The 26242-nt window shown below is 44.3% G+C and overlaps 1 protein-coding gene across 1 annotated transcript in view; it reads left to right on the plus strand.

Annotated features, from left to right (window-relative positions):
• Positions 1–6494: 6494 nt before the first annotated feature.
• The window catches only part of akap12b (A kinase (PRKA) anchor protein 12b), a 53108-nt gene continuing 33360 nt past the window's right edge, over positions 6495–26242 (plus strand). Inside the window, exon 1 of the mRNA XM_072442951.1 lies at positions 6495–6820. Within this exon, the coding sequence (XP_072299052.1) occupies positions 6695–6820 (126 nt within the window). The 5' untranslated portion in view covers positions 6495–6694. The remainder of the gene's footprint in view (positions 6821–26242) is intronic.

The following is a 26242-nucleotide window of genomic DNA, read 5'->3' on the forward strand; positions in this document are numbered from 1 at the left end:
AACACTATTACTATATCCTGGAAAAAACTATTACTTGACTCACTCAACTTAATGCTCACTTTGCACACTACTTTTAACATTTTGCTTTGTAACAGTTGTTCATCTGCCACTGTTTTTGTCTAGTCAGTCTTAAAATGTTGCAAACCTTTCAGTTTAATCGTGTTTTTGATGTTATTTGCTGTTGTACGCACAGTTAAGAACTCAGGTATTTGCCTCAGAGTGAACTTAGCAGTTTAAAATCCAAATGCTGTTACTGCCAAAAGTTATATTTTGTGTAATTTAATAATATTTTGTTTACCTGGAATCGGTGCCTGAATTGTGTACTGCAGTATTTACGTCACGCTCTTTCTAACAAATGTCAATGGATTTCAATTATCAATACATTTTTCGTTACAATAAAGTTTAGTTAATCTAATGGTGTGTCTGCTTTTCGTCCTTGGTTGTACACAAACACCTCCTAGTGACGCTGTTTAAAGCTCACAATTTAAAGACGGCGTGAAGTGATCTCAAGTGTCCATTAAATAGATGTTACAACACACAATGAACAGCTACATCTGGATACGTACTGTAGCTACAAATGCTAAAATTATCTAGCGGTCGCCATGTTCACCTCAGCCCAGGACTGGTGTGATCAGGCAAACGAAGCTGTACGTGTGCATTTATACCCTTTTTCCCTCGCAGTCCTCATTCTTATTGGTGTTTGACTCCTATTCTTAACACGTGCAAAGAGAAAATGGCTAAAATTGCTTGCTGTAGAAAGGATTGTTTGCTGGTGTGATTACGTTGAAAAAATAAGTACTCCGGACTATAAGTCGCACCGGAGTATAAATCGCACCAGCCAAAAAATGCATAATAGAGAAGGAAAAAAAACATAAGTTGCACTGGAGTATGAAATTCAGTTGCAAGTGTGAAAATAATAAATATCACGTATAAGTCGCTCCGGAGTATAAGTATAAGTTGCACCCCGGCCAAATTTATGAAAAAAGGTGCGATTTATAGTCCGGAAAATACGGTAAGCTGTGACTGAACTGTGGGAAAGTGTTTTGCACACAGCTGCTAAATTTGACTACAAGGTGATCCAAATGTCTCTTTTTTTCTTCTTCTGTCTGTTGTTCATGGTTATGTTTATAAAATGTCTGCGTCTTGACAGGTGCTGCTGCCCCCCCTTCACGGCTCGACGGGGGCGCGGCGGCGGTGGCGTCTGTCATTACGGGGTGTGCGTGGCTGACATACAGTTAACATACGTGTGATCACATGCGGATCCTTCTCATAGCTGGCATTCCTCATCCGCTCACTCTGTCATTGTGCGTTCACCTACAGGATCTGAGCCTTATCTACAGTACACGGCTTATTTACTGTGTGCGTGTGTGTGCGTACGTGTGTGTGTGCGTACGTGTGTGTAAATGTGTGTACGTGTGTGTGTGTGCGTGTGGAGTGGAAACGTTGACAGATCTGAGGACGGTGATGAGGCCCCACGGGCTCGTCATGGCTTTATAATGTAGTGGAAACTGGAGAATACTCTTGAAGGTCGGTGGAAAAGCCCGTGCTCGTCCTGGTCTGTTGCAATGATAAAGAAACAACATAAATATCTTAGGTCAATGAATGATTTGCTCTTTAGACTAAAATTTGAAACCAATGCATTGATACATAAACATCGATGACCTGTCGACTCAGATGATCCTTGAGTCCCTGGAGAAACGGTCTCTGCTCCATATGGACGGTTCTAATGCCTGGAAGAACTGGTCTGAGGGAGTCGGATCGCTCCTTCACTGTGGAACTCCTCCAGGTTTCTACTTTTTCCCAAGATTTTGTAGTTTTTTCTTTACCGAGAAGGAGGGTCTGAGGACAGGGCAGCTTGGGACATTTGTCTAAGGACACGGGATGCTGGGACATTTGTCTAAGGACACGGGAAGCTGGGACATTTGTCTAAGGACAAGGGATGCTGGGACATTTGTCTAAGGACACGGGAAGCTGGGACATTTGTTAAAGGACACGGGATGCTGGGACATTTGTCTAAGGACACGGGATGCTGGGACATTTGTCTAAGGACACGGGATGCTAGGACATTTGTCTAAGGACACGGGATGCTGGGACATTTGTCTAAGGACACGGGATGCTGGGACAAGTCCCTATGAACATGGTTGAATCTGTTTTTCGTTGTCGCTCCTCAAGGCAACTGCTGTTGTAATGATTTTGGGCGTTACAAAAATGAATTGAATCAAGATGTATGCACAATATTGTAGTGTAAGATTTTTAATTGATGTTTATTTCAGTACCAAGGACAGGTCCCATCACGTCTCGCCGGGCTTCTCGTGCTGAATGTGGATGAGTTCTTTCCCCTTGTTACGGGCTGAAGTTACATAATAACTGACAGATGCAGCTTGTGTTTATTGTGGGCACAAACGGGATGCAACATGCAGTTCAAATGGGACAGCCAGTGTTTGGAGTGTTAAGTACTATTATGTATTTTACCTGTAGTAACATTGATTATTATCTACGTATTGTACAATTTTCCGGACTATAAGTCGCACCAGCCAAAAAATACATAATAAAGAAGAAAAAGACATATACAAGTCACACTGGAGTATTGAATGCGGTTGCAAGTGTGAAAATAACACTTAATATCACATGTAAGTCGCTCCGGAATATAAGTTTATAACAAAACTATGAAAAAAATACAGTATATGTATGTATGTGTGTGTTTATGTGTTGTGCATTTTGAACAGATCATTTGCAGCCTGCTGTTTAAACTGTTTATAAAATATATTGTTAGTTTTTCTTACTCTCTTCACTCCCACACTTTCCACTGATATGTGTCAAGGTCATTCACACGGTTTTCCACAATGTGCCAACGGGACTGTCTGTCCTCTTATGGGGGAAATGTTCAGAAAACTTAATATGTATTTATTTTATTTTGGGATTGGAATTGTTTCATAAACTCTTGATTAGGTTGTGCCATGAATGCTTCAGAGGCGTTTGACTGTAGAGAACACGTGAGAGGCACTGCATGGACCCCTGAAGGTGCTGGACCCCTGAAGGTGCTGGACCCCTGAAAATGCTGGACCCCTGAAGGTGCTGGACCCCTGGAGGTGCTGGACCCCTGAAGGTGCTGGACCCCTGAAGGTGCTGGACCCCTGGAGGTGCTGGACCCCTGAAGGTGCTGGACCCCTGAAGGTGCTGGACCCCTGGAGGTGCTGGACCCCTGAAGGTGCTGGAACCCTGAGGTGCTGGACCCCTGGAGGTGCTGGACCCCTGAAGGTGCTGGACCCCTGAAGGTGCTGGACCCCTGGAGGTGCTGGACCCCTGGAGGTGCTGGACCCCTGAAAATGCTGGACCCCTGAAGGTGCTGGACCCCTGGAGGTGCTGGACCCCTGAAGGTGCTGGACCCCTGAAGGTGCTGGACCCCTGGAGGTGCTGGACCCCTGAAGGTGCTGGAACCCTGAGGTGCTGGACCCCTGGAGGTGCTGGACCCCTGAAGGTGCTGGACCCCTGAAGGTGCTGGACCCCTGGAGGTGCTGGACCCCTGGAGGTGCTGGACCCGTGAAGGTGCTGGACCCCTGGAGGTGCTGGACCCCTGAAGGTGCTGGACCCCTGAAGGTGCTGGACCCCTGGAGGTGCTGGACCCCTGAAGGTGCTGGAACCCTGAGGTGCTGGACCCCTGGAGGTGCTGGACCCCTGAAGGTGCTGGACCCCTGAAGGTGCTGGACCTGTGAAGGTGCTGGACCCCTGGAGGTGCTGGACCCGTGAAGATGCTGGACCCGTGAAAGTGCTGGACCCCTGAAGGTGCTGGACCCATGAAGGTGCTGGACCCCTGAAGGTGCTGGACCCCTGAAGGTGCTGGACCCCTGGAGGTGCTGGACCCATGAAGATGCTGGACCCGTGAAGATGCTGGACCCCTGGAGGTGCTGGACCCCTGAAGGTGCTGGACCCCTGAAGGTGCTGGACCCATGAAGGTGCTGGACCCCTGAAGGTGCTGGACCCCTGAAGGTGCTGGACCTGTGAAGGTGCTGGACCCCTGAAGGTGCTGGACCTGTGAAGGTGCTGGACCCCTTAAGGTGCTGGACCCCTGAAGGTGCTGGACCCCTGAAGGTGCTGGACCTGTGAAGGTGCTGGACCCCTGAAGGTGCTGGACCTGTGAAGGTGCTGGACCCCTGAAGGTGCTGGACCCGTGAAGGTGCTGGACCCCTGAAGGTGCTGGACCCGTGAAGATGCTGGACCCCTGAAGGTGCTGGACCTGTGAAGGTGCTGGACCCCTGAAGGTGCTGGACCTGTGAAGGTGCTGGACCCCTGAAGGTGCTGGACCCGTGAAGGTGCTGGACCCCTGAAGGTGCTGGACCCCTGAAGGTGCTGGACCTGTGAAGGTGCTGGACCCCTGAAGGTGCTGGACCTGTGAAGGTGCTGGACCCCTTAAGGTGCTGGACCCCTGAAGGTGCTGGACCCCTGAAGGTGCTGGACCCGTGAAGGTGCTGGACCCCTGAAGGTGCTGGACCCGTGAAGGTGCTGGACCCCTGAAGGTGCTGGACCCGTGAAGGTGCTGGACCCCTGAAGGTGCTGGACCCGTGAAGGTGCTGGACCCCTGAAGGTGCTGGACCCGTGAAGGTGCTGGACCCCTGAAGGTGCTGGACCCGTGAAGGTGCTGGACCCCTGAAGGTGCTGGACCCCTGAAGGTGCTGGACCCCTGAAGGTGCTGGACCCGTGAAGGTGCTGGACCCCTGAAGGTGCTGGACCCGTGAAGGTGCTGGACCCCTGAAGGTGCTGGACCTGTGAAGGTGCTGGACCCCTGAAGGTGCTGGACCCGTGAAGGTGCTGGACCCCTGAAGGTGCTGGACCTGTGAAGGTGCTGGACCCCTGAAGGTGCTGGACCCATGAAGGTGCTGGACCCCTGAAGGTGCTGGACCCCTGAAGGTGCTGGACCCCTGAAGGTGCTGGACCCGTGAAGGTGCTGGACCCCTGAAGGTGCTGGACCCGTGAAGGTGCTGGACCCCTGAAGGTGCTGGACCTGTGAAGGTGCTGGACCCCTGAAGGTGCTGGACCCGTGAAGGTGCTGGACCCCTGAAGGTGCTGGACCTGTGAAGGTGCTGGACCCCTGAAGGTGCTGGACCCATGAAGGTGCTGGACCCCTGAAGGTGCTGGACCTGTGAAGGTGCTGGACCCCTGAAGGTGCTGGACCTGTGAAGGTGCTGGACCCCTGAAGGTGCTGGACCCCTGAAGGTGCTGGACCCATGAAGGTGCTGGACCTGTGAAGGTGTTGGACCTGTGAAGGTGCTGGACCTGTGAAGGTGCTGGACCCCTGAAGGTGCTGGACCCCTGAAGGTTTTTGATGTTTCTAAAACCTGGGTGATAAACCTGTCGACCCCAATCAAAAGATGTTAAAATCGAGTGGCCAAAGGAATGTTCTGACGAGAGCTGATATTGTGCTCCAACAGGAGATCGACAGACACTTGAATAAGATGCATAATCCAACTGGAATAATGGAGTTGAAGGCGACACAAAGGCAGCAGATGAAAGACGTGCTAAAGCGCTGCTGTCACCTCGGCTAACAAAGAGGTCTGGGGCCTCTGGGAATGAACCTCTTTAATGTACCTTCAGCACAGTCTGCAGACACTAAACAGGAATAAAACAGAATCACTTCAAACATTTATTCAGGAAAATAAATGATCCTATTGATTTGGATTATGTGTTTTTAAGTTGAATTTGCTTCATTAACAGATACAATCGGGGCCCCTGCATGATGTGTGAGGGGGATCGTGCTTTGTCATGATCCACATGTGTGAACTTGACCTTGAACATGTGAGTTGTTATTTGTATGATTTAAAATTCCTTGTTCATCTTCTCAACTTGTCCTCCACCTCATCGTACATCTCCTCTCTCCACATCTTACCTCCTCATTCGTTTCCTCACTCCTCTCCATGCCTCCTACCTTCTCTTTCCTCTCCTCTCTCCTCATCTTCCCTCATCGTTCATCTCTTCTCTCCTCACCTTGTCCCCTACCTCCTCTTTCCTCTCCTCATCTTCCCTCCTCATTCATCTCCTCTTCTCACCTTGTCCCCTACCTCCTCTTTCCTCTCCTCTCTCCTCATCATCCCTCCTCGTTCATCTCTTCTCTCCTCACCTTGTCCCCTACCTCCTCCTTCCTCACCTCTCTCCTCATCTTCCCTCCTCGTTCATCTCTTCTCTCCTCACCTTGTCCCCTACCTCCTCTTTCCTCTCCTCTCTCCTCATCATCCCTCCTCGTTCATCTCTTCTCTCCTCACCTTGTCCCCTACCTCCTCCTTCCTCTCCTCTCTCCTCATCTTCCCTCGTCGTTCACCTCCTCTCTCCTCACCTCGTCCCCTTCCTCCTCATCTTAACTCCGTGTCCCCTACTCCCCCCTTCGTTACCGTGCACCTCGTCCTCCGTCCTCCCGGGAGTTGTGGTGATGCTGCAGGGCGTGTCATCACCGTGCACCGGGACCCATGTGACCGAGCGGCGCGGGGAGGTATTGGCGGGCAGGGGCGGGGGGGAGGCGTGCTGTTTGGGATACTTTTCTGGTGCTGCTCGCTCTGCATCCCTCCAAACGCGAACTGTCACGGGGGCGGAGCTGCAGCCAACAGTGCAACTACAAACTCCTCCGGGACACTTGCGCGCTTTTTTGTGCTTCCCCCCCCCTTTGATTTGGTCGTGTTTGTTGGAGAGTTGAACACACACTGCGATCATGGGGGCCGAGAGCTCAGCGCAGCGGGACGGGAAGACGGAGGATGCATCCACCGCAGCCACTGCCCCGGGCGAGGAAGAGGAGGTGAAGGTGTGTGAGGGAGAGGAGAGCGCCCCGGACACCAAGGTACAGCCAAAACTAACCCCCAAAAGCAGTGCCTATTTTTATCCCATGCAAAACAGCTGCAGTGAAGTGGCGCATCGCATGTGCGCCCCACGCTGTGTTTGTGCTGAGTAATGCCCAGCACAGGGGCTCCGGGGGCTCCAGGGGCTCCTCTGTGGTCTGCAGTCCCGCAGTAATAAAGTGAGCGCACTGTCCCACTTCTGCTGCTCTTCACACAGCAGCATCGGCCTTATCACTCTATTAATTATTGACTTGAGACAATATTTCCTCTGCAATGGCAGTTATTTAAATTGTGTCGTATCTCATGCATTTTGCGTTGGTTGAATGAGTCTACAGTAAAAACAAATTCTGTTGAAAGGGCAAACTGAAAACATGACATGTCATCATAGTGTTGTAGGACTATTATTATCATTATTAATAATATTTTTTTCATTTTTTTTTTTTTACTCAGTGGCTGTTATCGACATTGTTGGTATTAAGGTGCTAGAAACATTTTAGGCTATTTCAGTAAAATGCTGTTTGACACTACTTAATCCTGTTTAATAGCCTACTTTATCTAAACCAAACATTTAAAATTTCCCTCAACTTAAAACAAAATAGCCTGCAACACTAGCAGGTTCCATTGTATCATGTTCCATTCACTTTGACTTCAAACACAGCTTAATAAAAGTTTAATAAGACGCCTGGGGCATTGTAGCTGCACGATATAAACACCCAATGCAAAGTGATGATTATCTCAACGGCAGCACAGGTGCACTTTAACTGCACTAAACAGACGTTTGTTCACAACACCCCACTCTCGGGGATCAATGTCACCTCCCTTTTTGTTTTGTAGAAAGACAGGTGGCCAACGTGTTTTGTAATGAGTTTGGTATAAAATGCACTTGTTTTTCTTACATTAGATTATGTGGTGCATTCAACAGCCATGAAAATATATGACAAAATGCAACACTTTAGGTTTTGCTCTTATTTTTATCTGAAACTTTTCATATATACGCAAAATAACCCTTTTAATAATAACTGTTATATTTGCTGATCCAGAGCATCAAATGTTCTCAATGGGTCAAGTCAGTGTGCTGGACATGCAATAACTTCCAGGAAAAGTGTGAAGATCCTTGCAACATGGGGCCATGCATACTGCAACATGAGGTGAGGGTCGTGGATGAATGGCACAACAATGGACATGTCACTGAGCACATTTGATGCTCTGGATCAGCGTATATACAACAGTGTTACAGTTCCTGCCAATATCCAGCAACTTCGGCTGTCACACCAGACCCTCCAATAATGCAAGACTGAACATTTTAAGGTGACCTTTTATTGTGCCCAGCCTAAGGCACACCTGTGCAATATTCATGTGTCATCAGCATCAGCAAATTTTGACATATGTTTAGGGCTGGGCAAGTTAACGCGTTATTATCGCGTTAACTCATCACTTATTAACACGATCAATTATTTTAATGCGCATTAACGCAGGTCGGATTCCCCTGGTCCACACCAGTTTTCTTGCGGCCGAATCACATCCGACGCAGAATTTGAGCGCGTGTACATTAGAAAGACAAACGCACCAGACGCGCGTTCTCGACGCCCCGGACTCATGTCTGTAGAATACACTCAGCAGCAGACGTGCGTCTGAGTCGTCCTGCACATGCTCAGTGGAGTCGAGTCGTCCTGCACATGCTCAGTGGAGTCGAGTCGTCCTGCACATGCTCAGTGGAGTCGAGTCGTCCTGCACATGCTCAGTGGAGTCGAGTCGTCCTGCACATGCTCAGTGGAGTCGAGTCGTCCTGCACATGCTCAGTGGAGTCGAGTCGTCCTGCACATGCTCAGTAGAGTCGAGTCGTCCTGCACATGCTCAGTGGAGTCGAGTCGTCCTGCACATGCTCAGTGGAGTCGAGTCGTCCTGCACATGCTCAGTGGAGTCGAGTCGTCCTGCACATGCTCAGTGGAGTCGAGTCGTCCTGCACATGCTCAGTGGAGTCGAGTCGTCCTGCACATGCTCAGTGGAGTCGAGTCGTCCTGCACATGCTCAGTGGAGTCGAGTCGTCCTGCACATGCTCAGTGGAGTCGAGTCGTCCTGCACATGCTCAGTGGAGTCGAGTCGTCCTGCACATGCTCAGTGGAGTCGAGTCGTCCTGCACATGCTCAGTGGAGTCGAGTCGTCCTGCACATGCTCAGTGGAGTCGAGTCGTCCTGCACATGCTCAGTGGAGTCGAGTCGTCCTGCACATGCTCAGTAGAGTCGAGTCGTCCTGCACATGCTCAGTGGAGTCGAGTCGTCCTGCACATGCTCAGTAGAGTCGAGTCGTCCTGCACATGCTCAGTGGAGTCGAGTCGTCCTGCACATGCTCAGTGGAGTCGAGTCGTCCTGCACATGCTCAGTGGAGTCGAGTCGTCCTGCACATGCTCAGTGGAGTCGAGTCGTCCTGCACATGCTCAGTGGAGGAGTTGTGCTGTGTTGCTTTTCTCGTGGTGTAAATGGAGTTTAATGGCAGATCATGGCTTTGGTTTATTAACTTTACAAAGTCAGCGGCTATAGGCGCAGCCGAGGCAACCCGCCGGGGGTCCGCGTGAGCAGGTCCCGCCGGGGGCCACGCGTGAGCAGGTCTCGCCGGGGGTCCGCGTGAGCAGGTCCCGCCGGGGGCCACGCGTGAGCAGGTCTCGCCGGGGGCCGCGTGAGCAGGTCCCGCCGGGGGCCCGCGTGAGCAAGTCCCGAGAAGGGCCCGGCGCACGTCTTGAAAACGTGAATAATCTGGTGCCTTAGCAACTGGCTTAAGTGCAGAGGAGTAAAAAAACACCCAGTTTTAGGAATCTACAAACTTTTCTGGTTCTTTAACACCCTGGCAGTGGCAATAAGCTTTAGTTTTGTGTTTGATAACATTGTTTAAGTTAAAATGTACACAATGTATATATTTTTATTTAACTGTTTGTTTGCACAACTAATGTTATGGCGCTTTAGTGTCAAGTGTTTTCTGGTTTAGGGACATTTGGTACTAGACTTGTTATGCTGCTCCTAAAATGTGTTTTGAGTGTCTAATGTTTAATGAGATTACAATGTTTCTGACGTTACCTCTGAAGTGGCCTGTTCATCTTTAATAAGATAAGATAAGAGATAAGATATTCCTTTATTGTCCCACATGGGGAAATTTCATTGGTGCAGCGCAGGTAGATACAGAGGTAGATACAGAAGAACAGATCACTTATAGGAAGTCTGAAAAACACTTTCAGACTTTTAATGATTGTGGCTCAGGATTTTGTGGCAAGTGAATACTTAATATTTGCTACTGAATGAAAATGCTGATGCACTTTACACTTCTTTTGAATTAATTTTGAATTTTGCACGTAAAAATGCGATTAATCGTGATTAATCAGGGAAATAATGCGATTAATCACGATTAAAAAATGTAATCGTTGCCCAGCCCTAATTTCATATCTTTGAGTTCAGCTCATGAAAAATGGGAGCAAAACAAAAATGTTGTGTTTACATGTTTTTTCAGTGTAATTATCCAGTAACATAAATTATTTCTTATGGAGTTAAGTTTTCAGAAATGCAGAGTTATACTAAATACTACTAATTATTATGTAAATTGTTAATGCTAACTTGTATTTATAGTATGTCAGTGTAATCATATATGAACAAATAGAAAATAAGACAAATGATTGTGTGTAGTCTAAGATAGTTTGGGGACAATGCAGTAATGATGTTAATTTGAAATAGTCATTGTATTGTAGTTATACTTCGGTTAGTTCTAAATCCACTTCAGCTACTTTTATATAATTTTTCATCTGTAGAAATGGGTCACGTTTGTCACTCCACAGGGACGTCTTACAGTGAACTGAATTACTGGTAATTACAATGCCGTTTAAAATTACCATCCAGATCTTTAGACACAAATGGCACTCTTTGCTTTGTTGTTGACCTTTACACTACATATTTGCAGATTGTCACTGTGGTGCAAATGAACACAGCTGCCAACAGACCCTCGCTGCACGTCCCAGCCACCTGCCCCACAGCACCTGTCCATCTTTATAGACTCTTTTATTATCAGAGGGGTCAACAAGTCATGTTTTCTGCCAAGGGGTCGATGTACAGGTCAAAACACCAGAAAACACTGTTCATTTGGAGAATAATTTACATAATTTTAGAGCTTAAAGGGCACACGTTGCATGAGAAAGAATTGAGGGGACAAAAATTAACAATCTTTACTAATATAACATGTATGACCTTAAACATGTTAAGGCTATACATGGTAACACTTAACAAGGAGGTCTAACCAAAGAAGTTCTGAAAATAGGACTTAAAGGGGACATATTATGCAAAATTGATTTTTAAGAGCTTTGTTTTCCCTTCTCTTTGACCCATTTGAAGTTATTTTTAGAGGGATCGATTCATGTTTAAGTAATCTTTATTCTTCTGCATTAAAGACGCTATTGCTCCAAAAATTCCAATATTCCCCCTCGTTCCATTGACGCCAACTGCTCTGTAGTTTCTTTGTTCACATGTTTCTCTTTGCAGAAGGTTTTTTCTTTTTCATTAATGAAAAACCAAATCCACTGCTCTCTATCCTTTGGCGATGCCGTCAACATGGTTCGGTGACGCACTGTACAAGAGCAGGCGGAAATCAGCGCCGTAGTTTTGTTTTTAAAATGTTAACAACAAAAGAGAGAGAGAGCAGACCTGATGTCAGCAGAACCATTTCTTCTTTTATTAAGTCCTTTTAGATCAATACTGCAAAATATAAAATCATGAACCACCAGATTATACTGCAGAAAGTATAATCTATGTCTTTTTCAAAACTAAAGTCAACCATTGTAGGCCTGAACCAACTGAACAAAATATCACAATAAGATGCTCACTTCTGATCGAGAACCACACATCAATATCACCACACATTATCCAAGATAATGGCTTTTGCACACAGTTCAGCCGAGTTGGCACTGTCTACATCGTATTATTAGGCCCGAGCCCCAGCAGGGCGGAGGGCCTATTGCTAAAAGGCCAAAGGCAGCGTTGCAACTGTCTGACCAAACATGCGGGCGCAGCCCGCATGTTTCCGACGGAATAGGGAGTGACGAGCTCGTAATGATGATTCCACCCCATGGCGGCATCGGGAAGGCTTAGAGCTTTCAAACGATGTATAATTTGTTGTTATAGTGGAAACGGCTATATTGTTTTTGCTAAAAATATTATTAGGCCCGAGCGCCACAAGCTGGCGAGAGGCCTATTAATCTCGTAAGGCCGTGCGAAGCACGGCTGCGAAAGTGCGCACCTAGTGCGCACGAAATCGAGCGCGAAGCGCTCGCCCACTTCCAAACACTCACTAACGCACTCCTTCACTCATGCACGCCCCGTGCATACTAATTAGTAGTAGGAAAATGGAACATTACCGTTGTAAACGGGCGAAGCCCGTGCAAAAGTGCGCACTAAACGAGCACTTTACATTGAGATGACGACCGCGAAGCACTCATTTGCACTAAGTAGCTCACGAATACGTTCCCCATCTCTTGCATGTTCCGTGCATATAAGCATGTAATGCAAAAATTTAACATTATTACTGTATAGAGGGCCAAAAACACAAAGTGGGCGGAGCCCACTCAAAATTAACGAAAGTACCCGTCAGTGACCAGGGACCCACACCATGAGGTAGGAAAGCGCGAGCGCTTTCCGAAAATGTATAGTTTATGATATTTGAAAAATGGGAAACATTGTTTTCGCATCGGAATATTATTAGGCCCGAGCCCCAGCAGGGCGGAGGGCCTATTGCTCCCGCAACGCTGCCTTCGGCAGCGTTGCAACTGTCGCAGCCCGCATGTTTGGTACCCCGTCGCCCCTGGCAAGTACAGTGAACTAGCCCATGCCGAAGGCATGGATCATGCATACTTACCCCTGCTATGACAGAAAAAGTCAACAATGAGTGAATGGGCGTAGCCCATTCACTAATTGTTGACAACAGCAGCGCGAAGCGCTGCATTCCTCCAAAAACCCTCCTGGCATCGTCCTGTACGCGAGAATCCATGCCGCAGGCATGGGCCATGCTTGTATCTGCTCAAATCAATGGAAGTCTATGGGGAGTGGGCGGGGCATCCCGACGGAATGGGGAGTGACGAGCGCGTAAGCGCTCGTAATGATGATTCCACCCCATGGCGGCATGGGGAAGGCTTAGAGCTTTCAAACGATGTATAATTTGTTGTTATAGTGGAAACGGCTATATTGTTTTTGCTAAAAATATTATTATTATTTTTCTTGTTCTTCATCGCTTTGAACTCTAATTTGACCCCCTGAACATGCTCAAAAACTCACCAAACTTTGCCCAAAATTCAGAAACGGCGAAAAATTTAATTTTTTCTGGGCCATTTTTTTTTTCGTTAAAAAATGGCGCGACAGCGCCACCGACAAAAGTCAAAATACATTGCGCCTATGGGAGACGCCCCGAGGTCAACTTTGACGTAAAGCTACTAAATTCGGGACACGCATTCCTCTCGTGAGGACAAACAAAAAAAATCATTGTGGCCACGCCCCCAGACTTACCCTATGGCCGCCATCTTCCTTTGAAAATGAAAACACGCTGTGTTAGCCATTTTGTTCACGTCAAACTTTGACGAACTCCTCCTAGGGCGTTTTGCCCACCAACTTCAAAATCGGCGTACGTTCTCTGGACAAGTGGGGCATCTAAAGTTATCCAATTTTTTGAGATACCTTTTACGGTCTGTGTGCGGCGCAGCCGCAAAGTTGGACAACTTATTTTGGAATATTGCAGATCTAAAAATTGCTCCCATTTGATCAAAACCAGTCCGATTAGGACCAAATTTGAATCAGTTGTTAAACGTTCTAGTTTGGACCAGTTTAGGCTGACAAAATTGAAATGGGCGCGATAGCGCCCCCTACAGAGTGACCTTTAAATTAACATTGAAGGTCAAAAATTAGTTTTACCAAAATTTTCTAAACTTTACCCAAAATTCTATTTTGGCGTCCCGATCAAAAAAGCCTATCAGACAAATGCCTTAATTTTTACGGCGTAGTCGTAGCGATGACATAAATCTCCCATGTTATCCCTATGGGAAAACCGCTAAATCTCTCGAATATCCACATTTTTCTGTTTCAAACTTTGACGAACTCCTCCTAGTGCGTTTTGCCCACCAACCTCAAAATCGGTGTACGTCCTCTAGACAAGTGGGGCATCTAAAGTTATCCAAATTTTAAGGATAGCTTTTAAGGTCTCTGTGCGACGGAGCCTCAAACGTTTCCCAGAATTCTGACTATTTGGCCTTCAGAGTGGCCTATAAACAATAGAGTTTTTCCAAATGACATGATATTTTGCACAAAATTCTAATTTGCCATCCTGATCATAAAAGTATGAGAGACAAAGTCATATTTTGTACAGCGTAACCGTAGCCATGACAGAAATATCCCATGTTATCCTTATGGGAAAATCGCGAAATCCCTCAAATCACCACATTTTTACGCTTCACACTTTAACAAACTCCTCCTAGGGCGATTGTCCGATCAAACTCATATTTAGGGAAAATCATCTATACAAGCGGGGCATCAAAAGCTATCCATATTTTTATTCTAAGTGCTACGGTCTCTGTGTGGCGGACCCGCAAATATATGTCAGAAATGGGAAAACAGCGAAATCTCTAAAATGACCACATTTTTACGCTTCACACTTAAACAAACTCCTCCTAGTGCGATTGCCCGATCAAGCTCATATTTGGGGGAAATCATCTACACAAGGGAAGCATCAAAAGTTAGTCATATTTGGATTCTAAGTGCTACGGTCTCTGTGCCGTGGAGCTGCAAATATACTGTCACAAATGGGAAAAACGCTAAATCTATGAAATGTTCAAATTTATGCTTCACACTTTAACAAACTCCTCCGTGGGCAATAGCTCGATCAAGCTTTACTTTGGGAAATATCATCTACACAAGCGGGGCATCAAAAGTTATCCATATTTATATTCTAAGTGCTACGGTCTCTGTGCGGCGGCGCAGCAAATTTGACTGACACTTGTGTTGATTTGCACTGGATTGGCCATGTCCAATGTGTCTCCGTCTGTCAAGTTCTTTTTTTAATTCAACACAATAAGGGCGCCATCTTTATCAAGTCGAAAGCGCAGAGTCGGAAGGCCGGCGGCCCGCGAGGGCCGTTGGATGCCGCTTGCGGCTTTAATTTTTCTTGTTCTTCTTCAGCGCTTTGAACTCTAATTTGACCCCCTGAACATGCTCAAAAACTCACCAAACTTTATACAAAATTCAAAATCGGCGAAAAATTTTGTTTTTTCTGGGCCATTTTTTTTTTTCGTTAAAAAATGGCGCGACAGCGCCACCGACAAAAGTCAAAATACATTGCGCCTATGGGAGACGCCCCGAGGTCAACTTTGTCGTAGAGCTACGAAATTCGGAACACGCATTCCTCTCGTGAGGACAAAAAACAAATATTATTGTGGCCACGCCCCCAGAATTACCCTATGCCCGCCATCTTCCTTTGAAAATGAAAACACGCTGTGTTAGCCATTTTGTTCACGTCAAACTTTGACGAACTCCTCCTAGGGCATTTTGCCCACCGACTTCAAAATCGGCGGACGTCCTCTGGACAAGTGGGGCATCTAAAGTTATCCAATTTTTTGAGATACCTTTTACGGTCTGTGTGCGGCGCAGCCGCAAAGTTGGACAACTTATTTTGGGATATTGCAGATCTAAAAATTGTTCCCATTTGATCAAAACAAGTCCGATTAGGACCAAATTTGAATCAGTTGTTCAACTTTCTAGTTTGGACCAGTTTATGATGACAAAATTGAAATGGGCGCGATAGCGCCCCCTACAGAGTGACCTTTAAATTAACATTGAAGGTCAAAAATTTGTTTTACCAAAATTTTCTAAACTTTACTCAAAATTCTATTTTGGCGTCCCGATCAAAAAAGCCAATCAGACAAATGCCTTAATTTTTACGGCGTAGTCGTAGCGATGACATAAACCTCCCATGTTATCCCTATGGGAAAACCGCTAAATCTCTCGAATATCCACATTTTTATGTTTTACACTTTAACAAAGTCCTCCTAGTGCGTTTTGCCCACCGACCTCAAAATCGGTGTACGTCCTCTAGACAAGTGGGGCATCTAAAGTTATCCAAATTTTAAGGATAGCTTTTACGGTCTCTGTGCGACGGAGCCGCAAACGTTTCCCAGAATTCTGACTATTTGGCCTTCAGAGTGGCCTATAAACAATAGAGTTTTTCCAAATGACATGATATTTTGCACAAAATTCTAATTTGCCATCCTGATCACAAAAGTATGAGAGCCAAAGTCATATTTTGTACGGCGTAACCGTAGCGATGACAGAAACATCCCATGTTATCCTTATGGGAAAATCATAGAATTGCTCAAATCACCACATTTTTACGCTTCACACTTTAACGAACTCCTCCTAGGGCGTTTGTCCGATCAAGTTCATATTTGGAGAATATCATCTACACAAGCGGGGCATCAAAACGTATCCATATTTTGATTCTAAGTGCTACGGTCTCTGTGTGGCGGACCCGCAAATATATGTCAGAAATGGGAAAACAGCGAAATCTCTGAAATGTTCACATTTACGCTTCACACTTTAACAAACTCCTCCGTGGGCAATAGCTCGATCAAGCTTTACTTTGGGAAAAATCATCTACACAAGCGCGGCATCAAAAGTTATCCATATTTATGTTCTAAGTGCTACGGTCTCTGTGCGGCGGAGCAGCAAATTTGACTGACACTTGTGTTGATTTGCACTGGATTGGCCATGTCAATTGTGTCGCCGTCTGTCAAGTTCTTTTTTTATTCAACACACAATAAGGGCGCCATCTTTATCAAGTCGAAAGCGCAGAGTCGGAAGGCCGGCGGCCCGCAAGGGCCTTTGGATGCCGCTTGCGGCTTTAATTTTTATTTTTCTTGTTCTTCTTCAGCGCTTTGAACTCTAATTTGACCCCCTGAACATGCTCAAAAACTCACCAAACTTTGGCCAAAATTCAGAATCGGCGAAAAATTTTGTTTTTTCTGGGCCATTTTTTTTTTCGTTAAAAAATGGCGCGACAGCGCCACCGACAAAAGTCAAAATACATTGCGCCTATGGGAGACGCCCCGAGGTCAACTTTGACGTAAAGCTACGAAATTCGGGACACGCATTCCTCTCGTGAGGACAAAAAAAAATAATCATTGTGGCCACGCCCCCAGACTTACCCTATGGCCACCATCTTCCTTTGAAAATGAAAACACGCTGTGTTAGCCATTTTGTTCACGTCAAACTTTGACGAACTCCTCCTAGGGCGTTTTGCCCACCGACTTCAAAATCGGCGGACGTCCTCTGGACAAGTGGGGCATCTAAAGTTATCCAATTTTTTGAGATACCTTTTACGGTCTGTGTGCGGCGCAGCCGCAAAGTTGGACAACTTATTTTGGGATATTGCAGATCTAAAAATTGCTCCCATTTGATCAAAACCAGTCCGATTAGGACCAAATTTGAATCAGTTGTAAAACTTTCTAATTTGGACCAGTTTAGACTGACAAAATTGAAATGGGCGCGATAGCGCCCCCTACAGAGTGACCCTACAGAGTGACCGATCAAAAAAGCCAATCAGACAAATGCCTTATTTTTTACGGCGTAGTCGTAGCGATGACAGAAACCTCCCATGTTATCCCTATGGGAAAACCGCAAAATCTCTCAAATATCCACATTTTTCTGTTTCACACTTTAACGAACTCCTCCTAGGGCGTTTTGCCCACCGACCTCAAAATCGGTGTACGTCCTCTAGACAAGTGGGGCATCTAAAGTTATCAAAATTTTAAGGATAGCTTTTACGGTCTCTGTGCGACGGAGCCGCAAACGTTTCCCAGAATTCTGACTATTTGGCCTTCAGAGTGGCCTATAAACAATAGAGTTTTTCCAAATGACATGATATTTTGAACAAAATTCTAATTTGCCATCCTGATCATAAAAGTATGAGAGCCAAAGTCATATTTTGTACGGCGTAACCGTAGCGATGACAGAAACATCCCATGTTATCCTTATGGGAAAATCGTAGAATCGCTCAAATCACCACATTTTTACGCTTCACACTTTAACGAACTCCTCCTAGGGCGATTGTCCGATCAAGTTCATATTTGGAGAATATCATCTACACAAGCGGGGCATCAAAAGTTATCCATATTTTGATTCTAAGTGCTACGGTCTCTGTGTGGCGGACCCGCAAATATATGTCAGAAATGGGAAAATCGCAAAATCGCTCAAATCACCACATTTTTACGCTTCACACTTTAACAAACTCCTCCTAGGGCGATTGTCCGATCAAACTCATATTTGGGGAAAATCATCTACACAAACGGGGCATCAAAAGTTATCCATATTTTGATTTTAAGTGGTACGGTCTCTGTGTGGCGGACCCGCAAATATATGTCACAAATGGGAAAACAGCAAAATCTCTAAAATGACCACATTTTTACGCTTCACACTTTAACCAACTCCTCCCAGGGCGATTGCCCGATCAAGTTCATATTTGGGGAAATCATCTACACAAACGGGGCATCAAAAGTTATCCATATTTTGATTTTAAGTGCTACGGTCTCTGTGCCGTGGAGCTGCAAATATACTGTCACAAATGGGAAAAACGCCAAATCCTTGAAATGTTCACATTTACGCTTCACACTTTAACAAACTCCTCTAAGGGCAATAGCTCGATCAAGCTCATATTTTGGGAAAATAATCTACACAAGCGGAGCATCAAAAGTTATCCATATTTTTATTCCAAGTGTCACGGTCTCTGTGCGCTGGAGCTGCACATTTGACCGACATTTGTGTTCATTTGCACTGGTTAAGCACAGCATTGTACATGTACAATGTGTCGTTGTCTTAGTTCTTGCGTTATCGCCATCTCTGTAAAATGCAGAGAGCAGAGTCGGAAGGCCGGCGGCCCGCGAGGGCCGTTGGATGCCGCTTGCGGCTTTAATTATTGTTGTTGTTGTCTTTTAGGTTGTGAAACTGCGTGTGGCCATAATGTGGTGACTGCAGAGAAACAGATGTGACCCCATGAAATATTTACAGTTAAACTACAGAAATGTGCCAGAAAAGTGCTGCGAATGTGCAGCAACTTTAGTGTATATACTGTACATATATATTATATAAGTATAATACAGCAATTATAGCCACTTTACATTTGTTTATTTAATTGGTAGTTTACATTCTGTGTAAACCTTTCAACACATTGCCTTTTTGCCTCTTTTTAGTTTGTGTGTTATTGTCTGTATATTGCTCAAATACATGTATTTGCTTGCCTAATACAAATGCTGCTCTGTTTATCTTAATTGATGCAGCTGCAACAAAATTGAATGATATGAAGAAAAAAACAAAAAGATAACATTATAGTAAACAAACACAGTAGTAGCGCTGAAGGTAGTAGTACTCTCCTACCAATAAAAAGTTATGCCGTAAACACACAATTATTTCTCATATTTGTAAATACTATCTGCTTAAGTATCTCTGCATAAAAGACAGTTCTCCATTAGGCAGTTCCCTCCTCCATCCATCGACTACAGTAACAATAACAGACCTCACATACTTTTCTACTCCCCAAAGCCTCATGGGTAATCAGCATCATCAGATTAATATCCATGTTTACATAGTTTGAGCAGGCCATTTCTCGAAAGTCACGTTATTTCTGATCACTGGAATTAGCAGCAAAAATCTTTGCCTTTGATCTAATCTTAAACATCTCCTCAATCCATTTCCGGACGTTTGTTGCTAACTAACCGAGACTTCATCCCCTGACCTCTAGACTGAGGTTTGTGTGCTTGTTTTTCCACTAAACTTTCGATGTATGTATGTTTGAATCGTGGCAGAGTTAAAGCTAATTCAGGTCTTCATTAAACTAATAAAACCCACCTTTTATAACTCATACTTTCTTTCTTTTTTCAAACTGAAAACCGTCTTGTTATTGACACTTTTGCGATGTGTTGTGCAGCCCTGAATATATATATTTAGATGCAGACAGCGTGTTGCAGTCTGATTTTGAGAAAATGCTGCTTTTATAATGTCTTTGTGGGAAAAACAAATACATGTACCCCTCCTTTTATTACTATAACTTGACAATCTGTTATTTTGAACTTTTCTCTCATGGTTGATATAAAAAGAGTTGGAAGTTTTGCACCGTATAAACACTGCACTGTTATCAGTTGAAACACATTGTACGCACACATTGTAATACAGCTGGTAATGTGACTCGTTTTTTTGGGGCACGTGGGGGATTTCCAGGTTTTTTGTGTGTGTGTTTTTTTTTGCATATGGCCCCAGCTGTCACAGAGATATCCATCACCCACTGTATGATTTAACTTGTGTAATAACATAGTCCGCCACTGTTTACGCGCCGTTGGTACATGTCGTGATAATGGACCCCGGCGTATTATACAGATTGATACGGAATGCATTTCTCAGCTGGTGCTAAACTGGTGTTGAGCGATAATGACGGTGTCAGAAGCGGAAACATGTTGACTGCACCATGTCGTTTCGCCGGTTTAATGACCTCCTGCAAGTATCAATTGTGTCATTCTTGGGACAGTGGCCAAAAACGATCTACGGCGACACATGTGAAGGCAATATTGGCGAGAAGAAAGGTATGCTGAAGGTTTTTGGGTAGATTTTATTTACTTTTCTTTCATTTTTCAATTTCATAGCAATAAATCTCAAACACAAAATCAGAACAAGACCAAAGAGTGCACAGGGGATAAAGAGCTAAATGAGAACAGAAGACAGTTATAGAAAATCCAGGCACATACAGTAGTGGATGGATTTTTTAAATACAAATCTCATGTTATTTTGTTCGGTTCACATCATCAGCAGGTTATCGTGTGTTGCATCGACAGCGGAGAGCTTAAACATCCCTTTCAAACAGGAAACGCTGTCAATCTAAAAATGCTGCCTCTTAATAACAGTACTAGGCCTGGGCGATGTGTTAAAACAAAAAATCAATCACATTTTCCCCGCTCTTATTGACCAATCACATCATCATCATCTCTCTCATTAAATAACAGTCAATAATTATCTCTGGATGGGACGTTTAGGGAATTGAATACAAAGATGTTCAAATGTATTCCCCCAGTGTCTGAACTCCGCTCCAAACACATGATTTTACTGCCACAGCGTTCACTCTAAACCTCTCTAGTACAAATCTTGATTTGATTAAAATTGGATTAATTGCAAAGCGCTAAACCTGATCCCTGACATTTCCCTCTTCAAAACAAAAGGACCTACAGTCTTCTTTGCTGATATCTACAGAGACAACAGCTTCGGCAGGTGACTCCAGTGATCTTACGTAACGTCATGTGCTGCGTTCCTCTAATGAGCGGGTTATATTATGCTGTTAAGGCCGGAGACACAGAGAGACAGGAGCACAGAGGGGCCATTGATAACAGACAGGAGGCCCCAGTGAGAGCCAAAGGGAATATACAGGCCCCGGACATGAGAGGAGGGCCTGTAACTGTGTTCTGGGAGAGAATGGGTGTGAAGGAAATGCTTCTATAGGAGATGAGACAGAAATATAATGGCGTATTCAAGGAGCTGAATGCACTGATAATAACTGCGGAATGCTTGAGAGTACGGATTTACCACTTTTTACAAGTTGTTTATTTGTGTTTATTTACAGATCTACAGAAAGTGTGTTCTTAAAATGAATACTGAAGTACTTTTTCCTGTTCTTATACATTGATAGAAATGAATTTGAAATGTGCCTCAATTCTCACAAACTCTTCCCCACCTCAAAATGCTCTACATTCATGATTGTATATGTTTAACTTTAAGACTGAGGTGGACCAGGATCACGAATGATACAAATAATAATACATAGTGCGTTTACCAAATATATACTGTATAGGGCAAAAACTGTATTGTTCTAAGGAAGTAAGAATATAAGAGTGTGGTTCCATCTTGGCATTAGCGTTGTCATTAAGGGAGTGTCTACAGAGCCGCGGCGAAACTGAAACTGCGGCGCTATTTGACCGCGCCGTTTTAGACCGCGCCGGGTTAAGTTTAGGGTTAAGGTTAGGGTTAAGGTCAGGGTTAAGGTTAGGGTTAAGGTTAGGGTCAGGGTTAAGGTTAGGGTTAAGGTTAGGGTCAGGGTTAAGGTTAAGGTTAGGGTTAGCCATGAGGCTATATGGCAGTGCCGCGGTTCCTGAAACTGCTGGGCCATTTGACCGCGCATGTTGTGCCTTTTTCAGGTCCTTTGTAATAAACGGTACCATAAGTAGATCCTTTTACATTTTGTTCATTACTTACCGACTTTAAGTGCATTGAGAAGACCTTGAGACTACAGGAAATCTCAATTAAAACATATTCATACCGAAAACATTCATCTGTGAAACGGCAGATAAAACTTTCAATTCTCAAAATAACTCACTCCAAGCCTTTTCCGTTCTGCTTTTAGGATTATAAATATTTAAAAATCCCCCCCAAAATAAAAAGTCGACAGAATTTTGTTGCCCAATAGGCAATCGACCATTTAATCGACTAAATGACTAAAGGTCTACAGCCCGAGATAATAATGTTATTGCTTTTCCCTGAAATATCCTAAAATATGGCATTGAACATTAAACCTTTCATCGTTATTATTGTTATTTTCCATCAGTTTGTATTGCACATACCTTGAAAAACGTGCACTGTTACTGTGAGCGGGATCGTCTCTCCACAGATCTGACCTTTAACCTGGATTACGTCACCTGTTTGTCTCCATGGAGATACATAAGACTAAAACAACCACGGAGTCACAGAGTTCATGGCCTTTTCCTCCTGAGTAATTCACTTAAATGTGCATAAAGACAAACGAGGAAGGTTATGTCATCATTAACTTATGTCATCATTAACGTAATAAAGCCCTCCACCTGCGTCTGAACATCACAGAGCTTCAGTAAGATGAATCTGAGAGGCCACAAGTGCAACAACTGCATTCCATCCACCTTTAAATTGTTTTTCATTTTGGCCGTGCAGTAACAGGAAGTGTGTTTCCTCCAATTAGTTAATTAGTGTGCCAGGCGTCTATCTGCCCTCTCTCAGATGCACTGCCCCAGTCCAGTCTCTGACACACGGGACGCTGCCCTTTTTGTCCCGCCTTTCAACTTATTTCCGAACCTTTGATCTAATAATGAGGAGCAAGATGAAAAATCCCCTCCCACGAGAATAATAAAAAGAGATGATTGCACAAGACAAGAGTAAAGCAGTTTATCAGTGTGATACTGGTACTTTCCATTTGTGTCATGCAGTGGGGAATGACAGTACAATTAAGGGGAAAAATGAATATTGTGATGTTTATTCGTAGTGTCAGACGATGCAGTGATTTGTTAAAATGTATTGGTTAAGGTGTAATCATCAAACAAATGTGAAAATCTGTCAAATGAATCACAAAGGGCAGATATCTCACCTTGTACTCTTCATTCATTTTTAAAAGACCTTTTTATTTTTATCCAGCTCTTTTTCCAGCATTTATTTGACTATGAACGATAAACTTGATATTAAAATTCAGCTTATCTTCAAAACCACATTCATAATATATTATCGAAATTTCAATATAAGGCTTATCTTTACAATTCAGAATTCCTACACTAATATTACAATCGAAGTGGCATTAACCTGATTGTCAGATGATACTTTGTAGTCCCACAGAATTGCATATTACAAGATTTGGTTGAGGCACAGAAAGTAAATGGACACTTGTTTGTTTGTTTGTTTTTTCGCTTATTTAATATTGAAGGTATTACACATTTGTGGTGTTTGATATACTGATACTGTACATCATTGGCTTCACACAGCAACATGTCCCTCCAGATGCAGCTCTTCATTTATACGTGAGCAATGAGGCTTGTGTTAAACATGTAAACTACAAAACTAGATTCAACAAAACTGATTTAAAAACTGAAAACCGTTCCAAAACCTTAGCAAACGCTTTGACAGATCATTCCAGAGCCAGACGTGTTGTCCTTGCAGAGGGTTGAGGCATGCCCGTCTGGCCTTTATAGATTATTGATCGTGTGTTGGATTGTTTTGCAGCCTCCAGCTCCTTCACGGTTCTCCTGGGGCTTATAACCTGCACTGGTCAATCTCTGGTATCGGACAATTCTGCCCCTTCAGCGATAGTGTCCTCGGTCTTCATTGCCCCTGCACTTCAACGTGTCGTTTTGCAAGGGAAAGCAACAAATGCGTGCTAATTTTACTTCATTGCAGTTAATCTCACTCACTTCTTCTCAATAAATCTTCTCTGAGATCGGTTTGAGTCTCGGTATTTATAGCAGCGTTTCATTACGGACCCATCGCTCTTGAATGAATAAATGATAGGTTGGCATATTTTAGGGACGTTATAGATATTTTATGGCTCCCCTAAGCAGCAACTGATCATGCATTTTTGTCGTGGATAGCTGTCGGGACTCGGGCTGTGCGGTGCATGTTATTGCTTTGGCCTGGATTCAGAGTCATTTGCTGCACAGGCCTTTAAATAACTTCCTTCCTCCTTGCGTCACTGGCCTCTGTGGACCCATCCTGCCATCTTAACTGCACTCCTCACTTTGTCTAAACCTTGTTCTTTCAATGCCTGTTTTTGTATGAACTGAAAATGCCATCTTTGGATAAGGATTAACGTCATTGCCAACGATCATTTTCCATTGAGCAAGTATATATTGAATACTGTCCATTTGGAAATAAAAAGAATAGAAAAGTCCTTAAAAATGGAAGTTGTAATGTTGAAACGACATCTTGCCTCAGATGAGATGCTGAGTGAATAAGGGGTGGGCAAAAATATGAACATCTCCATTTAGTTGGAGCCAGATCACAATTTTAATTTGATCACAATCTTAACATTGCCTTGAAGAAGTAACTGAAGTAATTGGCCTCTTCGGCGAGTTCATTGCATTGGTTAAATCTTCCTGTGACTCACTCGGAGCATTTCTCAGGCTGACCAGTAAGAGAAGGGAAAAATGTCTTTGCATTTGCATTCAAAAGAAAACTAGTGACTGGCAATATTGCAATTTTAACAAAAACAAAAAGCAAACTGTCACAGGAATGAGATCACGACCACTGCCCAGCCACAAAGTAATGCACTCCATAGGGGAATAGCTACTGGCTGTGCTAATTGTATTCTCCTACTTCTTTCATTTAATTTATTTATACAGGGAAGTTGTCCTATTGAAATCGTTCACATTCAAGTTGGCGCTATCACAATTGTTTGGAAGGTGCTAAAATACCTGGTAAAAAGAACAGCTTGAAGATGTACTTGACTTGATGTATTACTCAGCACACTCGGGGCACTCTTTGCATAATAAATGATCTGTATCTTATTGTTTGTGATAGTGCAGCCTGTGGAGCTGTTGTGTGTTGATGTAATTTCATACACCGCCAAAGTCAACTGAGGACTCACTATCAAATAACACTAGACAAAAAAAAAAACAATACTATAAACGTGACCAGGATCACAATACTGGCAAGCTAACAAAAGAATCACATGTATTTTGTGTTTGTACCGATTTAAACTTCAGGGTTAACAGCATTCTGCAGTTTTTGTGCGATGGATTAGGAGAATATTGTGTTGTCTGTGGGGGAAATGATTGCACTTCCAAAATTGCAGCCATTGCATTTTGCAAATCGCGCCCATTCAAATTTGATTGCGGTCAATCTTGCAGCTCTAATCTCATGTGTTGTACCGGAAACTCAATAAATACAAATGCATTTAGTCAGACAGTCATTGTGTCTTTTGTACTTTTACTTCATATTGATTGTGGCCACTTCATCCCGACGATCATACTCACATTACAGCTTACTCATACATTTATAAGGGCCTTTTATACATAACTATCCTGTCTGGCAATGCCGTTTTATAGCTTTTAGTTCTATAAGATGTGTTTTCTCAGTGTAGGGCTCCATCATAGGCTGTTATGCTTTGCGCACCGTTCTTTCCTTTGCACTCACTGACCTTCCTCCGCCATCTTTTCCCCTCCATCCATTTTTCATTTGGTCCTGATGCAGCACTAAAGCGTACAGTGTGTGTGAGCGTGAGCGTGCGTGCGAGCGAGCGTGTGGGTGGTTGTGCCTTGGCGCTGGTGGGAGGTGAGCGTTTGAAGGTGATCCTGGCGCAGCTGCTGTATTTGTTCGAACAGGGCAGTGTAACCTCCGCAGTCGGCGCAAGACGTAAAGACGACGCAGCTACAGCTGAATAAAACTCATGACCTCCAGTGGAGACGGATGTGGGAGGATCATTTATTCTTATTCAATGCAAACGGCAATCTACAATCAGCATTTTTAGACAATAGGATAGAATTTCCTGTACAATTCCACAGTTTCTTTGATATGTTTAGTATACTAGTTATGTGATTTTGTAAAGTATCTATACTTGCTCAAACGAGTATCTAGTTCTGCTGCTAGATTTACTGT

The sequence above is a fragment of the Eucyclogobius newberryi genome, unplaced genomic scaffold (assembly GCF_026437365.1).
Source record: "Eucyclogobius newberryi isolate DKJ021-1_F unplaced genomic scaffold, fEucNew1.0.hap1 SCAF_1, whole genome shotgun sequence".
In the NCBI taxonomy this organism is placed as follows: Eukaryota; Metazoa; Chordata; class Actinopteri; order Gobiiformes; family Gobiidae; genus Eucyclogobius; species Eucyclogobius newberryi.